Source organism: Lagenorhynchus albirostris, chromosome 3 (genome assembly GCF_949774975.1).
Source record: "Lagenorhynchus albirostris chromosome 3, mLagAlb1.1, whole genome shotgun sequence".
Lineage (NCBI taxonomy): Eukaryota > Metazoa > Chordata > Mammalia > Artiodactyla > Delphinidae > Lagenorhynchus > Lagenorhynchus albirostris.
Genome location: NC_083097.1, coordinates 162,866,125 through 162,882,299, shown reverse-complemented (window position 1 = coordinate 162,882,299; position 16,175 = coordinate 162,866,125). Strand labels below are relative to the sequence as shown.

General features: G+C 54.6%; 1 protein-coding gene across 16 annotated transcripts; it reads left to right on the top strand.

Annotated features, from left to right (window-relative positions):
• The first annotated feature begins 1,853 nt into the window (after positions 1-1,853).
• Positions 1,854-13,919, top strand: GIPC1 (GIPC PDZ domain containing family member 1). 16 transcript variants are annotated; one of them, XM_060145031.1, is made up of 10 exons: positions 1,854-1,870; positions 3,562-3,616; positions 5,214-5,268; positions 6,731-6,818; positions 10,028-10,348; positions 11,246-11,431; positions 11,528-11,708; positions 12,457-12,569; positions 12,886-12,967; positions 13,104-13,919. In XM_060145031.1, the coding sequence occupies exons 5-10, from the start codon at positions 10,061-10,063 to the stop codon at positions 13,253-13,255; spliced, it is 1,002 nt and encodes a 333-aa protein (XP_060001014.1). In that variant the 5' UTR covers positions 1,854-1,870; positions 3,562-3,616; positions 5,214-5,268; positions 6,731-6,818; positions 10,028-10,060; the 3' UTR covers positions 13,256-13,919. The 16 variants fall into 16 exon arrangements, with proteins under 16 accessions (XP_060001014.1, XP_060001017.1, XP_060001011.1 ...); XM_060145027.1 differs by lacking the exon at positions 1,854-1,870 and adding an exon at positions 2,969-3,065; XM_060145032.1 differs by lacking the exon at positions 1,854-1,870 and adding an exon at positions 2,969-3,065 and having other exon boundaries at positions 9,971-10,348.
• Positions 13,920-16,175: the final 2,256 nt, after the last annotated feature.

The window sequence follows — 16,175 nt, the reverse complement described above, 5'->3', positions numbered from 1 at the left end:
TGCCTTAAAAATGGCAGAAGGTAGTGGAACAAAACTGTGAATACACTGTTCAATAAAGTTCTTGGTGAAAATGAAAAATGTGTCTTTATTTTTAACTTAAAAGACGAAGGAACTTTTTAGCCAACCCCATAATGTCCAGTTAACATTCAAATATCCTAGGTTATCCCTAGAATATGCTTCATTGCTGTTTTACCTTTTTTTTGAAATTTTTATCAAGGACCCAATCAAGGATCAAACATTGATTTTGGTTGTCTTCTCTCTCTCTCACTTTTTTAAAAAATATTTATTTATTTGGCTGCATTGGGTCTTATTTGCGGCACGTGGGCTCTTCGGTGCAGCATGAAGGATCTTTCACTGCAGCACACAGGCTTCTCTCTCTAGTTGTGGCACACGGGCTCTAGAGCACATGGGCTCAGTAGTTGTGGCGCTCAGGCTTAGGTGTCCCACAGCATGCGGGATCTTAATTCCCTAATCAGGGATCGAACCCACGTCCCCTGCATTGGAAGGCAGATTCTTAACCACTGGACCACCAGGGAAGTCCCTGTCTTCTCTCTTTTGTCTCCTTCAATCTAGAACTGTTTCCCAGTCATTCATTTGTTTAATTAATGGATTGATTTTGCCTTTCATGACATAGATCTGTTTGAAGAGTCCAGACCATTTTGTTTTTGTTTGTGTTTTTGTTTTATAAAGAATGTCCCTCCATCAGGATGTGTCTGTGTTTTTCCTAGTTATTAGATTCAGGTTAAACATTTTGGGCAGGACCAAGTTCTTTGAAAGTGATGTTGTGCCCTTCTCAGTAACACATCACAGCAGGGAACACAGTGAGGACAGCCTGTTCCAGCAGTGGTGAAGTTTTTTGATCACTTGGTTGAGGTGGTGACTGCCAGTTTTCTCCGCTGTGCCTTTTCCAAGGTACCTTTTCGCCATTGAAATTAACAAGTAATCTGTGGGCTGGTTCTTTGAGACTGAATATCCACTTCCCCATTGACAAAGCACTGCCTGAATCAATCATTCATCTGGTGGCTGCACAATGGTGCTTTTCTAACTCAAACTTGCCTTCTGTATGTATTAGCTGGCATTCCAGAACTCTCTCCCTCCATCCCCCAAAAGGGACAGAGGTAGCACTAAAATCTGAGCTCCTCACCAGCTGAGGCTTCCAGCCTCTTGAGCTATAAAATCAAGTAGGAAGGAGACGTCCGGTGTTGCTCTGTGCCCTTGGGCAACCCCTCCCCCCTCCCTGGGCACATCCTCATCAGTCAACAGGTGGATTCATGTGGATTCTGCTCAGAACTCTGCTGTCCCCATGTCCCACATACTGTCCTCTGCAGGTGTGTAGGAGGCAGCTCAGACGCCAGGCACAAGCAGGGCAGTGGACACTCCCACAGAGGGCACTGGCCTAGCCAGAGGCAACCGATCACTCAGTGGGGGTGGCAGAGGTCAGCAGAACAGGAAGAGAAAGACAATAGCTGTGCCTGTTGCCACAGCAGTTTCAGTATTTGCCAGCTGGGTGGGGCCGGCCGGGCAGCCCTCAGCAACTAAGCCCAGGGCCCACTCTCCCCTCTCACTTTGTCCCTCTGCAAGCCCTAGCGAGGCCTGGAAAACGCAGCAGCTCACCCAGGGAACTGCAAAGACCCAATCGTTCATTGAGGTTTGAACAGTTAGAGGTCTCCAAGAACTACAATTCCCAGAACACACAGAGAACTCCTGGTCCGGCCCCAGCTGTCTGAGTGGCTGGCTTGTTCCTAGAACAAGGCAATCTCACCTGTCCTAGGAACTGAGCCTCCCCGCCTGGGCAAGGTGCGTTTGGGTCTTTGTTTCTTGGACCTGCTCCTGCCGGAGAAATCCCGGTTTCAAGCCAAACCGGGAGATGGTGAGATTACCTAGTTCTTTCATTCACACACGTGTACTGAGACCCTGCTCTGTGCCAGTCTCGGAAGTGGGACGGGAGCAGGGAGGTTGCGGGGAGCGGGAACAGAGATGTAATAGACAGGCTCATGAAAGTCAGCTCCCTGAGAGCAGAGGCTTGGGTCGGCTGGGCACCCTTTGTAATCTAGCACTTAGTATGTGCTCAATAAATATTCGTTGGTCAGCCAGCAAGCGAACAGGCTATCTTGCCCTTGTTTTCCGTTCCATTGCACCCGAAAGGTGCTTTGCTAGCTGCTTTGCTAGTTCCTACGATATTGTACTCTCCTAAAGTGTGCTGTATCGCTCTGTCCGACCTCCAAGCCTTTAAACGCCCTGTTCCCTTTACCAGGAACACATTCAGTCAGCTTATTCGTCGATGTGTCTGTAGAGATAGGACAGAGCCTGGCACGGAGCAGGGGCACATTAAATATTTGATGAGCGAATGAATGAATGAATGCCCTTGTCCATTGTCCATCCAGGACGCCGGGACACTCGGGACCCTCCCTATTCATCTCAGTCCCCCGCCCGCCCAGAATGAATGCATCTTTTTACCGCCCCGAGGACGGCCGGGCTGGGGCATGTGCAGGCCAGGCAGAGGACTGGATTGGGGGCTGCCCTTGGCCCCCTCCAGGGTCTCCTAAAGGGTCCGTTTTTCTGGACTTTGGGAGTTTGCATCCCCTCCCCGAAACTCAGCCTCGGTCAGCTGACTCCCACGACCAGCCTCCCGCCCTCTTACCACCCAGGGCACCCCACACGGACACCCAGCCAACAGCACGTGGTCAAGGGGCTCCAGCTTCCCATTGGCCGCTGGCCTCCTTCCTTCCCCGAGATTGGCCCGGCCCCAGCCGCAGCTCCCCCCTCCGCAGCCTTGCGGTGGTACAGCCCGCCGCGGCTTAGGAGGGGCGGGAAGGTCCAACGCCCCGCGGCGCGGGGGAGGTGTCACGAAGAGCAGGGATCCCTTTGGAATGTTTCCTTCGGGTCCCCCGGGGCGGGGCGGCGCGGCTTGGAGCGGATTGGCCGCGAGCGCCGGGCTGCCGCTCCTGATTGACCGGACGCGGGCCCTGGCCCCGCCCCCCGGTCGTGGCTGAGGGAGAGGCCCCGGCCTGAGTTTGCGGAGGGCCGAACCCGGCGCTCACAGGGCGGTAGCGGCGGCGCCGCAGGTGAGTGTCACGCGCGGGCGGGGCGCATCGCGGCCGCTTGGGGGATCCCGGCGCGGACCCGCGGGGATCCGGCCGATTCTGCGGTATGGGGCCGGCCCCATGGACGCGGCTGGAAGTCTAGGCTGAGCGGGGGGATGCCCGAGGCCCCTTCCCAGAGGGCCGCCTGCCTTCCCGCTGGGGGCAGGGGTAAACGCCTCCCGCCACCGGGATGGGGTCTCCAGCCGCACCTCAGCCCCCTGCACCTCTGGACAGTTCCCATCCCGGCGGGGACAGGCTCAGGATCGGTATTTCTGAGCCCTGCCCGGGCAACTCCCCGAAGCTGGCCCAGTCCCAATCCTCCAGGGCCTAGGGGGACCTTGGGAGGACCGAGGTTCCGAAGATAATAATGAAAAAATCACCCCGGCTAGCATTTATTGAACACTTCCGTGTCAGGTATTTACCACATATTTATCATTGATTCTCAATACCTCATGGAAGGTGCTGTTACTTCTTTCAGAGCTGAAGCAGCAGACCCAGAGAGGTGGAGTGACTTGCCCAAGGTCCCACAGCGAGTAAGTGGCAGATCTGGGACTCAAACCCATGCCTCAGAGTCCAGAACTGGAGTCTCCACCACTATACGAGATGCCCGGTGGCTCCAAAGCTCAGGTGTTTCTGACCAGCTCCTTCCATTCCACTCCCTCCAGCCAGACACGCCATCTGGGGCACACCTGCTGGTCTTTGCTTTCACCAGCTGCTCAAACAGGAAGCTGTCCCCATGGCCCTTGTGCTCTGAGCTGGAAAAGGCAAGGCCAGAATACCTGGGTCCTGAGAAGAGAGTGACATCTGCGGGAGAGATAGGCAGGGGTCCAGGTTCTGTGCCTCTTGGGCCCCCCTGGTAAGCCTGGGCCCAGGACGGTAGGCGTTCTCCCTGGAAACACCCAGGAGCCGGTTTTTCAAGACTGATTCAGAGGCCCTCCTGCCCTCCTCTCTCAAGCAATACCCTGCTGAAAGAGGAGCCTGGGCGTGGTGTCCCCCCACCAGCTTTTGTGAGCTCCCAGGAACCCCCTTCCCCACTTTTTGCTCCCCTCACTGCAACTCTGTATGGCTGTGAGCTTGTTGAGTTTCAGGCCCTTCCCAGGGAAGAGAGGGTGGGGATGCTGGGATTGTAGCCAACCTGCTCGATGCCCGGGGCTGAAACTCCTTTTCTCCGTACCTGTGTTCAGGTTTGAGGGGAGACTGGGAATGTGGTGGGGAGGTGGCAGATAGCAGGTCTACAGTGGGCATGTTCTGAGGATAGGGGAACTCAGAGAGTAGTCAGAATGAGGGCATAAGACACATTCCTTCATTCTACACATATTTTTTAAGCACCAACTATGTGTCAGGTACTGTTCTTGGCACAGAGGATACAATAGTGAACACAACAAAAATCCCTGCTCTTGGGAAGCTGCCATTCTAATGGGGGGGAAACAGGCAACAAACAAGTTAACAAGTAAATAAAGAAAATACTTGCAGAGGGTGATAAATGTTATGAATAGAATATGAAGGAGTGGCATGGTAGAATCTGTGGGCAAAGGGGGAATCTCAGAGGAGGTAACTTTGGAGCCGAGATCTGAATGACAGAAAGAAGCCAGCCTTGTAGAGATCAGGCAGGGGGCACAGCCAAGGCAAAGGCTCTGAGGATGGACCAATCTTGGCATGGTGTGCCTGGGGCAGGAGAGGACCCAAAGCGGTGATTCTGCAGGGGTCTGGGGGTTTCCTCCATCAGGTGGGAAACCGTTGTAAGATTTGAGGCTGGGGAGTGACGCTATCTGGTTTACGTTTTAAAATAGAGACATGAAGTTAAATAACAACCTAAGACTGGAAGACAAGAGTTCTGCCAGGGCAACATGTAATTAAGTTCATGGGCCTGAGTAGTTTGGACCACAGGGCCGGTTCCAACAGGCTGGGGCAAGCTGGGGAGGCTTCCTGGATGAGGTGGCCTGGAGTAGGCCTTGGCAGGCAGAGAGGACCGGGATGTTCCTGGGCAGGGCAAGGGAAGAAGCAATAATGACAATAATAATAACAACTTCCTTAGATTGATGTCAGGCAAAGTGATAATTGAGTTACTTGCATAATCTCTTTGGCTTCCCATAAGCACTCTGAGAGACAGGAATTCTGCCTGTTTTTCAGATGAGGAAACTGAGGCCCCATCAAGTGAAGTGACTTCCCCACAGCCACACAGCTGGTAAGTAACAGGGGTGGGAGTTGAACCCACACTACTGTGCTTCTTCTGGCCTGGAAAGCAAATTCATTAATCACCCACTTTCCTCACCACCATTATTACCCTCTCCCAGGTGAGGACACAAAGCCAGCATGAACCAGGGCATCAAGTGTAGGCAGAGTAAGGATGTTGGGAATTGGTGATCAGGATGTAGGGACCCTGGGAAAAGGAGGGAGTTTGAATCTTGGCAACTGACTGAAAGATGATACAGATGGAAATAGTAGTAATTGTCACCAGCATTTATGCAACTCCTATTGTGTGCCAGGAACTGTTCCAAGCACATGTATGATTTCCTTGGAACTCAGAGAGGTTAAGACACTTGCCCAAAGTCACACAGCTAGTAAGTGGCGAATCCAGGTTTCAGATTTATGTTCTTAGCATTCTGCTAAGATGTATGGGGGGTGGTTGGAGGGGAACCAGAGGAGGTGCTGATGTGGGGGAGTTTTTTGGGGTGTTTTTGATTTTGTTTTGGTAGCATCATTGAGTGTAGTAAAATAACTTGACAGAGCAGTACTGGTTTATTCATTCAGAATTATTTTATTTCTAGTATCTAGAACATATAGATTGCATTGCAATTAAAAACAGATTCAGTCCCTGATCGGAGAACTAAGATTCCACAAGCCATGCAGCATGGCAAAAAAACCAAAAAAACCCAAAAAAACCCGCAGTTTTAAAAAATGGGCAAAGACTTAAAACAGGCAGTTCACAGAAGGGCAAATCCAAATGGCTAATAAATGTATTAAAAGTCATTTAGCATCATTGATTAGGAAGGGAGTGAAAAACAAAATGACAATATCTTCGTTGCTAAATGAAGCACTTATTCTGTCCAGAGTTATGCTGGGAAGCAAGGGATGAGGGACTACAGAGTTAGGACTCGTACTTTTGCCAGGGAGACAAGACCCTACTGAGGGCAGATGCTACAGCCTGTGCTTCTGTGGCTCCCCAGAGCTGCAGAGACTGGTGGGCTGGTGAATATTAGGATCATTCGTTCATCCATTCCACAAATATTTATTAAGCAGCTGCTATATGCCAAGCACTGTTTTCTGCACTGAGAGGAATGAATAAGACAGGCAGAGTTCCCTGCCCTTTCAGAAAACAGACAATGAACAAGCTAAATGAATGAAATATGTTTTCCACCTGAAAGAGGTGAGAGAGTGAGTTGTGTGGATACCAGAGGGCACAGCCAGTGCAAAGGCCCTGAGGCTGAACTTCGCCTGGTGTGTTGAAGGAACAGGGAGGAGACCCATGTGGCTGGAGGGAATGAGCTGGGGGAAAGTGGGAGGAGATGAGGGCATGCAGGTCATATGGGCAGATCATTTGGGGCCTGTGGGCCAAGGGGAGGACATTGACTTTTACTCCAGGTGAGGTAGGAGCCCTGGGAGGGGTTGGAGGAGAGGACAGATGTGATATGAGTTATGTTTTACAGTATCACTCTGGCTGCTGGATTGACAAGAGACTGCTGGGGGCAAGGGTGGAAGTTGGGAGACACAGAGAAGGCAACTGCACTGATCTAGGTGAGTGCTGATGGGGCTGGATCAGTGATATTAGAGGAGGTGTTGGAGAACAGATGAATGAATGAATGAATGAATGAGGAGAGGAGGTGTTGGAGAACAGATGAATGAATGAATAAATGAATGAGGATGGTGCAGCCCTGGGGCTCATCTGAATCCAGGACGACCCCCTGGAAGAGAAGCAGAAAGTCCCCTTTACACAGAAAAAGATAATTTGGCATAATTTGATCCTCATCACAACCAGGCGGATGGAACGTCCCCATTTGCAGACCAATCTCTCTGAGGCCCAGAGAGATTGAGTCACTTATGGGACAGCGTCACAGTGACGAACTTGGGCTTGAGAATCAGACCTGAGGGTGCAGCCAGCTTCTGTGACTTTGGACATGTGTCTTAAAAATTAAATCTGGACTCTTTCCCAGCCTGCAAGCCCCCCCCACCCCACCCCGAGTCACCTCTTTTACCTGCTGTCTTCGTGTTCTCCCATTGCTCACTTCACTCCGATCAACCACACTGGTCTCCAGCTGATCTGTGAGTCTGCTCAGAACCCCCCCGACTGCCACCTCACTCAGACCAAAAGCCCAAGTTCTCCCTCTGGCCTACAGGGCCCTCCACAGTCTGCCTGTTACTTCTCTGCCCTCACCTTTTCCTGTTGTCCCCCTTACTCTGATCCAACCACATATGCCTCCTTGCTGTTCCTCAAACATGCCAAGCACATCCCCACCTCAGGGCCTTTGCACTGGCTGTTCTCTCTGCCCGAATGTTCTTGCCTCATATCCTCCTATGGATATTTCTTCCTGTCTTTCAAGTCTCAGATTCATCCTCACCTTCTCAGGGAGGCCCTCCCTGAGCTTGTCTGTAGAACTTGTCTTGTTTTATTGTCTTCATAGCATTCTTAGAAATTATATTAGATATTTACATGTTTGCTTGCTCACTGTATATCTTCTCCTCTGGACTATGCTTCCGCACAGCATGGACAGAGCCCCAGCTAGCTAGCCTTCTGCAGCACCTTAGGCATGAATTAGAAAAATGCCACGCTTCCTCCCATCAGACACATCACCAGACCAGGGTCTGGTGCTTTTGCACAGTGAACAACCAGTGTAACTGCTCCTGGTGGCCCTAGTCAGGGACCTTGTTGCTTGTCTTTTTTTTTTTTCTTTCTTTTTTTTAATAATAGAAGTTTTTAAAATATTGCCAGCATACATTTTGTGCAGTGGTTCAATAATAAGCTTGAGTTATTCAGAGATTTTTTCTCACCTTCATAGGTACATTTGGTAGCACACTTTTATGAAATTATTAATTACAGCTTTGAATTATAGTTTTTTAAATTAATTGATTAATTAATTTATTTTTGGCTGTGTTGGGTCTTCGTTGCTGCGTGTGGGCTTTCTCTAGTTGTGGCGAGCAGGGCCTACTCTTCGTTACAGAGTGCAGGCTTCTCATTGTGGGCTCCAGTAGTTATAGCTCATGGGCTCTAGAGCACAGGCTCAGTAGCTGTGGCACACGGGCTTAGCTGCTCCGCGGGATGTGGGATCTTCCCAGCCCAGGGCTTGAATCCATGTCCCCTGCATTGGCAGGCAGATTCTTAACCAATGTGCCACCAGGGAATTCTGAATTATAATTAATTAAAGATTTTTTTTTTTTTTTTTGGCTGTGCCATGCAGCTTGCAGGATCTTAGTTCCCCAACCAGGGATTAAACCCAGGCCCGGCAGTGAAAGGGCTGAGTCCTAACCACTGGACTGCCAGGGAATTCCCTAATTAAAGCTTTTTAAAACATATACACACACGTGTATGTATCTCCTTAAACACATACACATATTATATATATACACATACGTATGTATGTGTATTTGTAAACTCTCAGGATTTATCCATATAGGGTTGTTTTCTTCATCCATTAACCATTCATCAGAGGCTCCTTATTTACTCCGGGTAAGGAAATGTGGAACCTTGCTTGTCTTATTGAAGGCAATATCCATACTGGTGCATGGGATATAGTAAGTGCCCAAAACATTTGTTAGAAGGGAGGGAGGGAGAAAGAGAGAAAGAAAGAGAGTAGAGGGAGAGGAAAGAGAAAAGTATGTCCATCAGGACAGGTTTTGCTGCAATAACAAACATCTCCAAAATCTTAGTGGCCAAACTCAACAAAGGTTTATTTTTTTTTTGTTCCTGCTACATGTCCATTGCAGCTCAGCGGGGGGTTCCATTCATTGTCATCACTCAGAGCCTGGCCTGATGAGGCCACCACCACATCAAATGAGGCTGGTCACCCTACTAGGAGAAAGGGACTTCTGGAGGCTCTTGCTCCAGTAATTAAATGCTTCAGCCTAGAAATGTCATGTGTCACTTCCTCTCACAACTCACTGGCCAGTACTGGTCACATGCCTGTCCAGTCACGAGGAGGCCAGTAAGTGCCATCTGCCTACATGCTTTGAAGGGGGGAGTCAGAAATTTTCAGCACACAGCATTAATGACTGTGACCAGTAGAACAAAAAAGAGAAAATGTAGGCTGTGAGTTTCCATTTTTGCATCTGTTAAATGGGCATAATCACATATTACGGTATATCACATAATCACATCGTGGGGGTGATAATATGGTCCCCATGATGTGGTGTGAGGGTTAAGATACAGAGCAGTTAGCATGGGGTTATGATAGATATTAGCTGATATTATCACTTCTGTGCAAGTGCTGGGACCGGATTTTTTTTTTTTTTTTTTGCGGTACGCGGGCCTCTCACTGCTGTGGCCTCTCCCGTTGCGGAACACAGACTCCGGACGCGCAGACTCAGCGGCCATGGCTCACGGGCCCAGCCGCTCCGCGGCATGTGGGATCTTCCCGGACCGGGACACGAACCCGTGTCCCCTGCATCGGCAGGCGGACTCTCAACCACTGCGCCACCAGGGAAGCCCCCGGATTTTTTTTTTATTTTAAGTGAAACAAGTAAAGTGTTTATTAGGAGGAAAAAGAGTACGTGTAAATAGGTACATACGGGCGGACTCAGAGAGAGTCGTGCCTTCGTGGTAGTTTGAATCGCTTATATGGGGCGTTTCTTCTGGGTTTCCTTTGGCCAATCATCTTGCTTTGCCTGGCTCCGAGCTGGGACCGGATTTCGAACTGAGGCCAGTCTGTTCTCTAATTATGTCATTGGACCTGTAGGGGCGAGGCGGCCCGAGGCCACTGCCCAGGCCCTGAGCCCCTTTCCCTGTCCTGCAGATCTCCTGGGCGTGCCCTCTCTTCTCGCTGCTCATGCCGCTGGGACTGGGGCGGCGGAAAAAGGCGCCGCCTCTGGTGGAAAATGAGGAGGCAGAGCCAGGCCGTGGTGGGCTGGGTGTGGGGGAGCCGGGGCCCCTGGGCGGAGGTGGGGCAGGGGCCCCCCAAATGGGCTTGCCCCCCCCTCCCCCTGCCCTGCGGCCCCGCCTTGTGTTCCACACCCAGCTGGCCCATGGCAGCCCCACTGGCCGCATCGAGGGCTTCACCAACGTCAAGGAGCTGTACGGCAAGATTGCTGAGGCCTTCCGGCTGCCAGCCGCTGAGGTACCCACTAGGGAGCCGGGCACCAGGGTCCCTGATGGTGAGCTAGAGAGAAGCCTGAGCGGGCATCCTGTTTGTGAGCTGTGGCTCAGGTGGCGAAGCTGCAGATACTGAGGCCTTACCCCAGTGAATTATGGGGAACTGGAGGCCAGGGCTGGATGCTGAATTTCATCAGGCATTGGGAGGCCTGTACCCCATTGGTTTGTGGCGAACTGGAGGCCACAGGCGGAGGCGGCATTCCCATCAGGCTTTGAGAGGCCTGTGCCGCAGGGGATTGTGGGGGCAGGTGGCCACAGCTGGATGCTGAGTTCCTATCAGGCATTAGGAGACCTGCAGCCCAATGTATTGTGGGGAACTGGAGATCAGGACTGGATGCTGAATCCCCATCAGGCACTGGGAGGCCTCTGCCCCGGTGGATTGTGAGAATGGATGGCCAGGGCTGGATGCTACATTCCCATCATACATTGAGAGGTTTGCAGCCCAGCGGATTGTGGGGACTGGAGGTCAGGTGCCACATTCACTTCTCCATGATTCACTGGGAGGTCCCACCCCAAGGACGTTGGGTGCCAAAGGAAGGGAAGCAAGGAAGGTGACAGTGGGACTGAGCAGGAAGTAGATGCAGGGGTCTCAGTAGGCAGGATGGGTATCTGTGCCCCTTCATTCATTCCACAAGCATTTTCTGAGCACCCACTGTGTGCCAGGCTCTGTACCCCGGAAACAGCAGGGAGTTTTTGCTAGGACAGAAACCCAGCCCTAGTGGGGCCCTGCCCTGGCTCTGGGGTGGTCAGACACTGTGATGGGGACCCCCAGGCCTTTCCCAACTCCTCGCTTCCCCCTCAGGTGGCGATTAGCAAAGGGCACAGGAAGGAGGCGAGGGTTGAATATCTCCCACCCCTGTAGGTGATGTTCTGCACCCTCAACACCCACAAAGTGGACATGGACAAGCTCCTGGGGGGCCAGATCGGGCTGGAGGACTTCATCTTCGCCCACGTCAAGGGGCAGCGCAAGGAAGTGGAGGTGTTCAAGTCGGAGGAAGCGCTGGGGCTCACCATCACAGACAACGGGGCTGGCTATGCCTTCATCAAGGTGCCTGGGGGTGGGGCGCCCAGAGTCCTGAGGGTAAGGCCTACCCATGGGACCCAACGGCAGAGCCACAGGGGCTGACAGCTCCTTTCCCCACAGCGCATTAAGGAGGGCAGCGTGATTGACCACATCCAGCTCATCAGCGTGGGTGACATGATCGAGGCCATCAACGGACAGAGCCTGCTGGGCTGCCGGCACTACGAGGTGGCCCGGCTGCTCAAGGAGCTGCCCCGAGGCCGCACCTTCACGCTGAAGCTCACAGAGCCCCGAAAGGCCTTTGGTGAGGAGCTGCCTCCTGCAGCCTAGATGGTCCCCTTCACTTGGGCCCTGGTTGCAGTGCCAAGGGCCACCAGCAGGTGGTGCTCAAGCCCAGCGGGTCACAGTGGAAAGGGGGTGGGGGCAGCTCCACCCTGCCCTGGGGAGGGGCTGCTGGCTCTCCGCCCAGCCTGGGAGGAGGATGGAGGCGAGGAGGAAGCTGCCCACACACCCAGCTTCCAGGAGCCATTAGCCCAGCCAAGCGCCCCCAACCCTGGCCAGTTCCCCACCCCGCAAGAAGCCAGGCTTGGCTGCCCAGTGCCAGCGCCCCCACTCTTTTGTCTGGCTTCATTAACTCTCAGGAATGGGCCCAAGGCCCCTGGGGTGGTGGTGGGGGACTCTGACACACTTCCCCAGGCAGATAGGGCTGGTCTGTGGCCCAGCAGCTATACCCCCTTGGCCTTGGGGAAAGCAGCTGGGGACCCAGGACCCACCCCGTTCCTGTCCCTCAGGCCCTGGGAAGAGAAGTGGCCCCCTCCAGTCTCCCCTCCAGACTTTTCCATTCCTAGCCCCTGGCTGCACCTCCTATACCTGTCCCAAGCCTGAGTCAGGAGTCATGCCCTCCTGGGGTCACCTCAGCCTCCAATTCCCCCAAAGCCTACAGAAGCTTGGAGAAGGTGGAGGATTGTCTGAGGCCGGGACGCCTGGGTTCCTGCCCAGAACATGCTGGAATTGGGCTTCTCCAGCCCTCACCCCTTCCCTGTCTCCCACAGACATGATCAGTGTGCGTTCAGGGGGTGGCCGCCCAGGCTCCGGTCCCCAGCTGGGCACTGGCCGAGGGACCCTCCGGCTCCGATCCCGGGGTCCTGCCACAGTAGAGGATCTGGTGAGTTGTTCCAGCTGGGCCCCAGCCCCCCTTCCCTGTGAAATTCATAGGCGGCCGCATCACCTCTTAGTTGAGGGGCTCTGGGCACTGGATGCAAACCCACCTCCCAGCTCTGGGACCTTTCTTGGGCAAGTGGACCTCAGTTTCCTAATCTGTAAAATGGGGATAGTGATACTGACACTTTCACGGTTGTCACGAGGATGAACTGTGTGTTTCTATACCGAAAGTGGTAAAAATTGTACAAGGCACTTAGTAAGTACAATTACAATTATATTCACATTATTATGATGTTGTTGTCCCTCTTCCCGCCCCCCAGCCGTCAGCCTTTGAGGAGAAGGCCATTGAGAAGGTGGATGACCTGCTGGAGAGTTACATGGGCATCAGGGACACAGAGCTGGGTGAGTGGGCGGCGCCTGGGTCTGGGGATGGGTGGAGTTTAGGGGAAGGCGCTTCTAGGTCCTGTGGGGCTGGGTCCACCCTGAGCACCTCTGTCATCTGTGCCTCCATTCTGCTGCCCCCCCCCGCCCCCCGCAGCGGCCACCATGGTAGAGCTTGGAAAGGACAAAAGGAACCCAGACGAGCTGGCTGAGGCCCTGGATGAACGGCTTGGTGACTTCGCCTTCCCGGATGAGTTTGTCTTTGACGTCTGGGGAGCCATTGGGGATGCCAAGGTTGGCCGCTACTAGGCCTCCCGCTGGACCTTGAGATGACTTGGGCCAGGCCTGGAGGGAGCCTCTGTGGTGGAGACACCATGGGCTAGACCCCAGCGTCCAGCTCGGGCCCAGCTTAGTAGCCCGAAGATGATGCGGAGCGGAAGTGGGGCCCGACCTCTGCCCACCTCCAGTCGGTACCACCCCCTCAACGGTTCCCAGCCTGGCTGGGGTCCCCAGCCCCCGACCCCACCCCCGCCCTGTTCCCCACCTACCTCAGCCGGGTCAGGCGCCGGGAGGGACCAGCCAGATTGGGCGGCCACCCCCGCCCCCAGTACTTTCCGCCTCAGCTGCCAAACTGGTCCCTCTATCTCCCTGGGGCCTTGGGTTCTGTTTGGGGGGTCGTGACCTCCCTAGTTTCCTGACGCAGGGCATGCAGAAGGGGGGGTGTCCCCCTCAGCAAACGCAATAATACCCTCCCCCTGCGCCACCTCCGTCCCCCCAGAGGAGCCCCCACTATGGAGTCTGTTACCTCTGCATTTGAAACATGAGTCTGCTGTGAAGCCCCCAGACGCCCTCCCTCTCCTGCCCCCCTGTGTCTCCCTCCGCTCAGCCCCAGACAGAAGGGGCAGGAGGGATGATGGTGGTGGGCTTTCATATCTGAATTTGCCGTCTGGAAGATAAAGAATCTGCTGTTGGACCTGCGTGGCGGCTTCGGGATGGGAGAGGGGGGTGGGCCGGGGCTGGGAAAGAATGCAGCAGCTGAAATCCATCCTCTTTGGGCTCCGAATTGAATTAGGAGCTGGCCCCCGCCGCCCGCCCCCTCCCGCCCGTTCCGCCTGAGGAAGCTCTTGGCCGCAAGCCACCAGGCTTCCAGGCAAGGCTGGAGCTTCTCGGCTTGCTGAGGGTGCAAATCTTGCTTCCTCTCGAACAAGGCTCTTGCCACCCCTGGCCTGATGGGAACGGTGGGCAGGAGGCTGTGGGTCCTTGCCTGCTCCAAGCCAGGGCCCTGGAGAGCCCCAGGGCCAGGAGGCATGGACAAAGAAAGATGGGGTGGGCTGAAGATGGAGTCTCAGGCCTGCCCCGCTGTGTGTTGATGGAGAGGAACCCCACCCCGAGGCTGGGGGGGGGGAGTCACGATGCAGCCCGACCTCAGCTGACTCTGGACATGGGGGGTCCGCCAGCGCCCGTGGAGCGCCATACTTTGTACCGGATGTGCTTGTTTTGACAACCCGCTTCATCCTTAAGGATTAAGGCAGGGATCAGGGAAGGGCGGGGGGTGGGGGTGGGGGTGGCGTCCTGGCCAGACCTGGAGGGAAGGGCAAGGATTGAAGTGGAGGGAAGCAGGCCAGAGGTCCCCGCAGGAATGTTTGGGGGCAAGTTGAGAGGGGAGGTCTAAGCCCGCCCGCTCCCCATTTCCAACATGCAGGCAATGGGCCGTGGGAGGGGGCAGTGGGGAGGACCACCTGGACGGGGGCTGGGATGGGTTACTCTGGGCATCGCTGGGCACCTGTGGGCACTTCGTGTGTCTGTGCTAATATACAGTTCTGGTTTTGAAGGGGTGAGGCTGTGTGAGTCTGGGTGTTGAGGAGGTAGGACTGTGTCTCTCAGAGTGTTGGTGGTTTGTGACTGTGTTGAGGGAACGGGGCGTGATGACTGTCTTCGCGTTCCAGGGTGTTTGTGGATGTCACTGGCAGGGCTTCTGTGTGGAGTGTGGCCGTGCGACAGCATGTGTGCCTCTGGGTGTTGCTGTTGCTAGGGTCGGGGGGTGACCGGCCAGATCTCGGGGTGTCCAGGGGGTGCCACTCCTTGTGTCTTGGGTGTATGTGGTGTGTACCTGTGGGGCCTGTCTTGGACTGTTAGGGGGCGTCTCTGGGTGATGTTGGGGTGTGGCTGGGGGCTGTGTCAGTGGTAACAGTTGTGTGCACCGCTCAAGGTGCTGAGTGAGACTACATTTGCCAGCACTAAGGGGTGTGATGGTCTCTCTCACAGGGGGCTCTATTTCAGGGTGTTATCGTCAGTAACTGTGGGCCCATCTCTGGTGCTAGAGGTGAGACTGTCTCAGTGTGACGATGGCTGACCCCAAGGCACGTGGTTGCTGCTGAGCTGGGAACAGGCCATGACGGTGGGGGGTCTCAGGGCGTTAAGGGATATGATTGTGTATCTTAAGGTGTGTGACCGTGTGTGTGCCCCTCAGGGATGCGATCCTTCTTCTCAGGGCAGGAGGTGAGAATGCAGCTGAGTGCCCACAGGTGTGGCTGTCTGTGGCTTGGGACGTGTGTGTGCTCATCACATCCTAAAGCAGGATCTAGGAGACAGTCCACTGGTCACCGATCTTCCCGGTTCCCCTGCCCCCCTTCAGCCTCCTCCCTCTTCCCTCCCAGAGTTTGACTCGCTGCCCTTGCCTAGGCTTTAAGCCCCTGTGTAAATAATGGGCGGATCTCCTGGTCAGGCTGGGCACGACCCAAGCTGGTCCACCCAGGGCACTGCCCACCGCCACCCACCCAACATGCATGAAGGTTCTGGCAGGGCAAGGGGGTGCTGCTGTCCCCACGCAGGGCTAGCCCTCCAACCTTGCGGCCCCGGTGGGGGTAGTAGCACCACTAAGCCGCCCCGGCCTGCCCTGGGCGACACTCAGGTTTTCCACTGTTTAGATTTTATCCGCTTTATTAATGAGGTAGGCGAGAGGCCCACGCCTGGGAGGGAATGGGGCTGCTCCCGCCCCACCAGTGGGAGCGGGTCACGGGGGCCAGGCCAACTTCCCAGAGCCCCCCTTACTCAGGGGAGCTGGGGCCTGGAGCGGCCCATGACCATTGCCAGGAGTACAAAAAGGGGGTGTCTGTCACCCCAGGCCCCCTGAAGGCGTGCGCTGGGTGGAACGGCCCCTGGAGGCTGGAGCGGGCAGCGGGAGGAGGCTGGGAGCGAGGAGCCGCCCGGGGAGGGAGGGAGGGAGGGA

Excerpts from the sequence above, each read along its gene's own strand:
- GIPC1 (XM_060145031.1), top strand. The coding sequence starts at position 10,061 with ATGCCGCTGGGACTGGGGCGGCGGAAAAAGGCGCCGCCTCTGGTGGAA. Across the intron at positions 10,349-11,245 it reads TCCGGCTGCCAGCCGCTGAG|GTGATGTTCTGCACCCTCAA; the intron begins GTACCCACTAGG and ends CCACCCCTGTAG. Across the intron at positions 12,968-13,103 it reads CATCAGGGACACAGAGCTGG|CGGCCACCATGGTAGAGCTT; the intron begins GTGAGTGGGCGG and ends CGCCCCCCGCAG.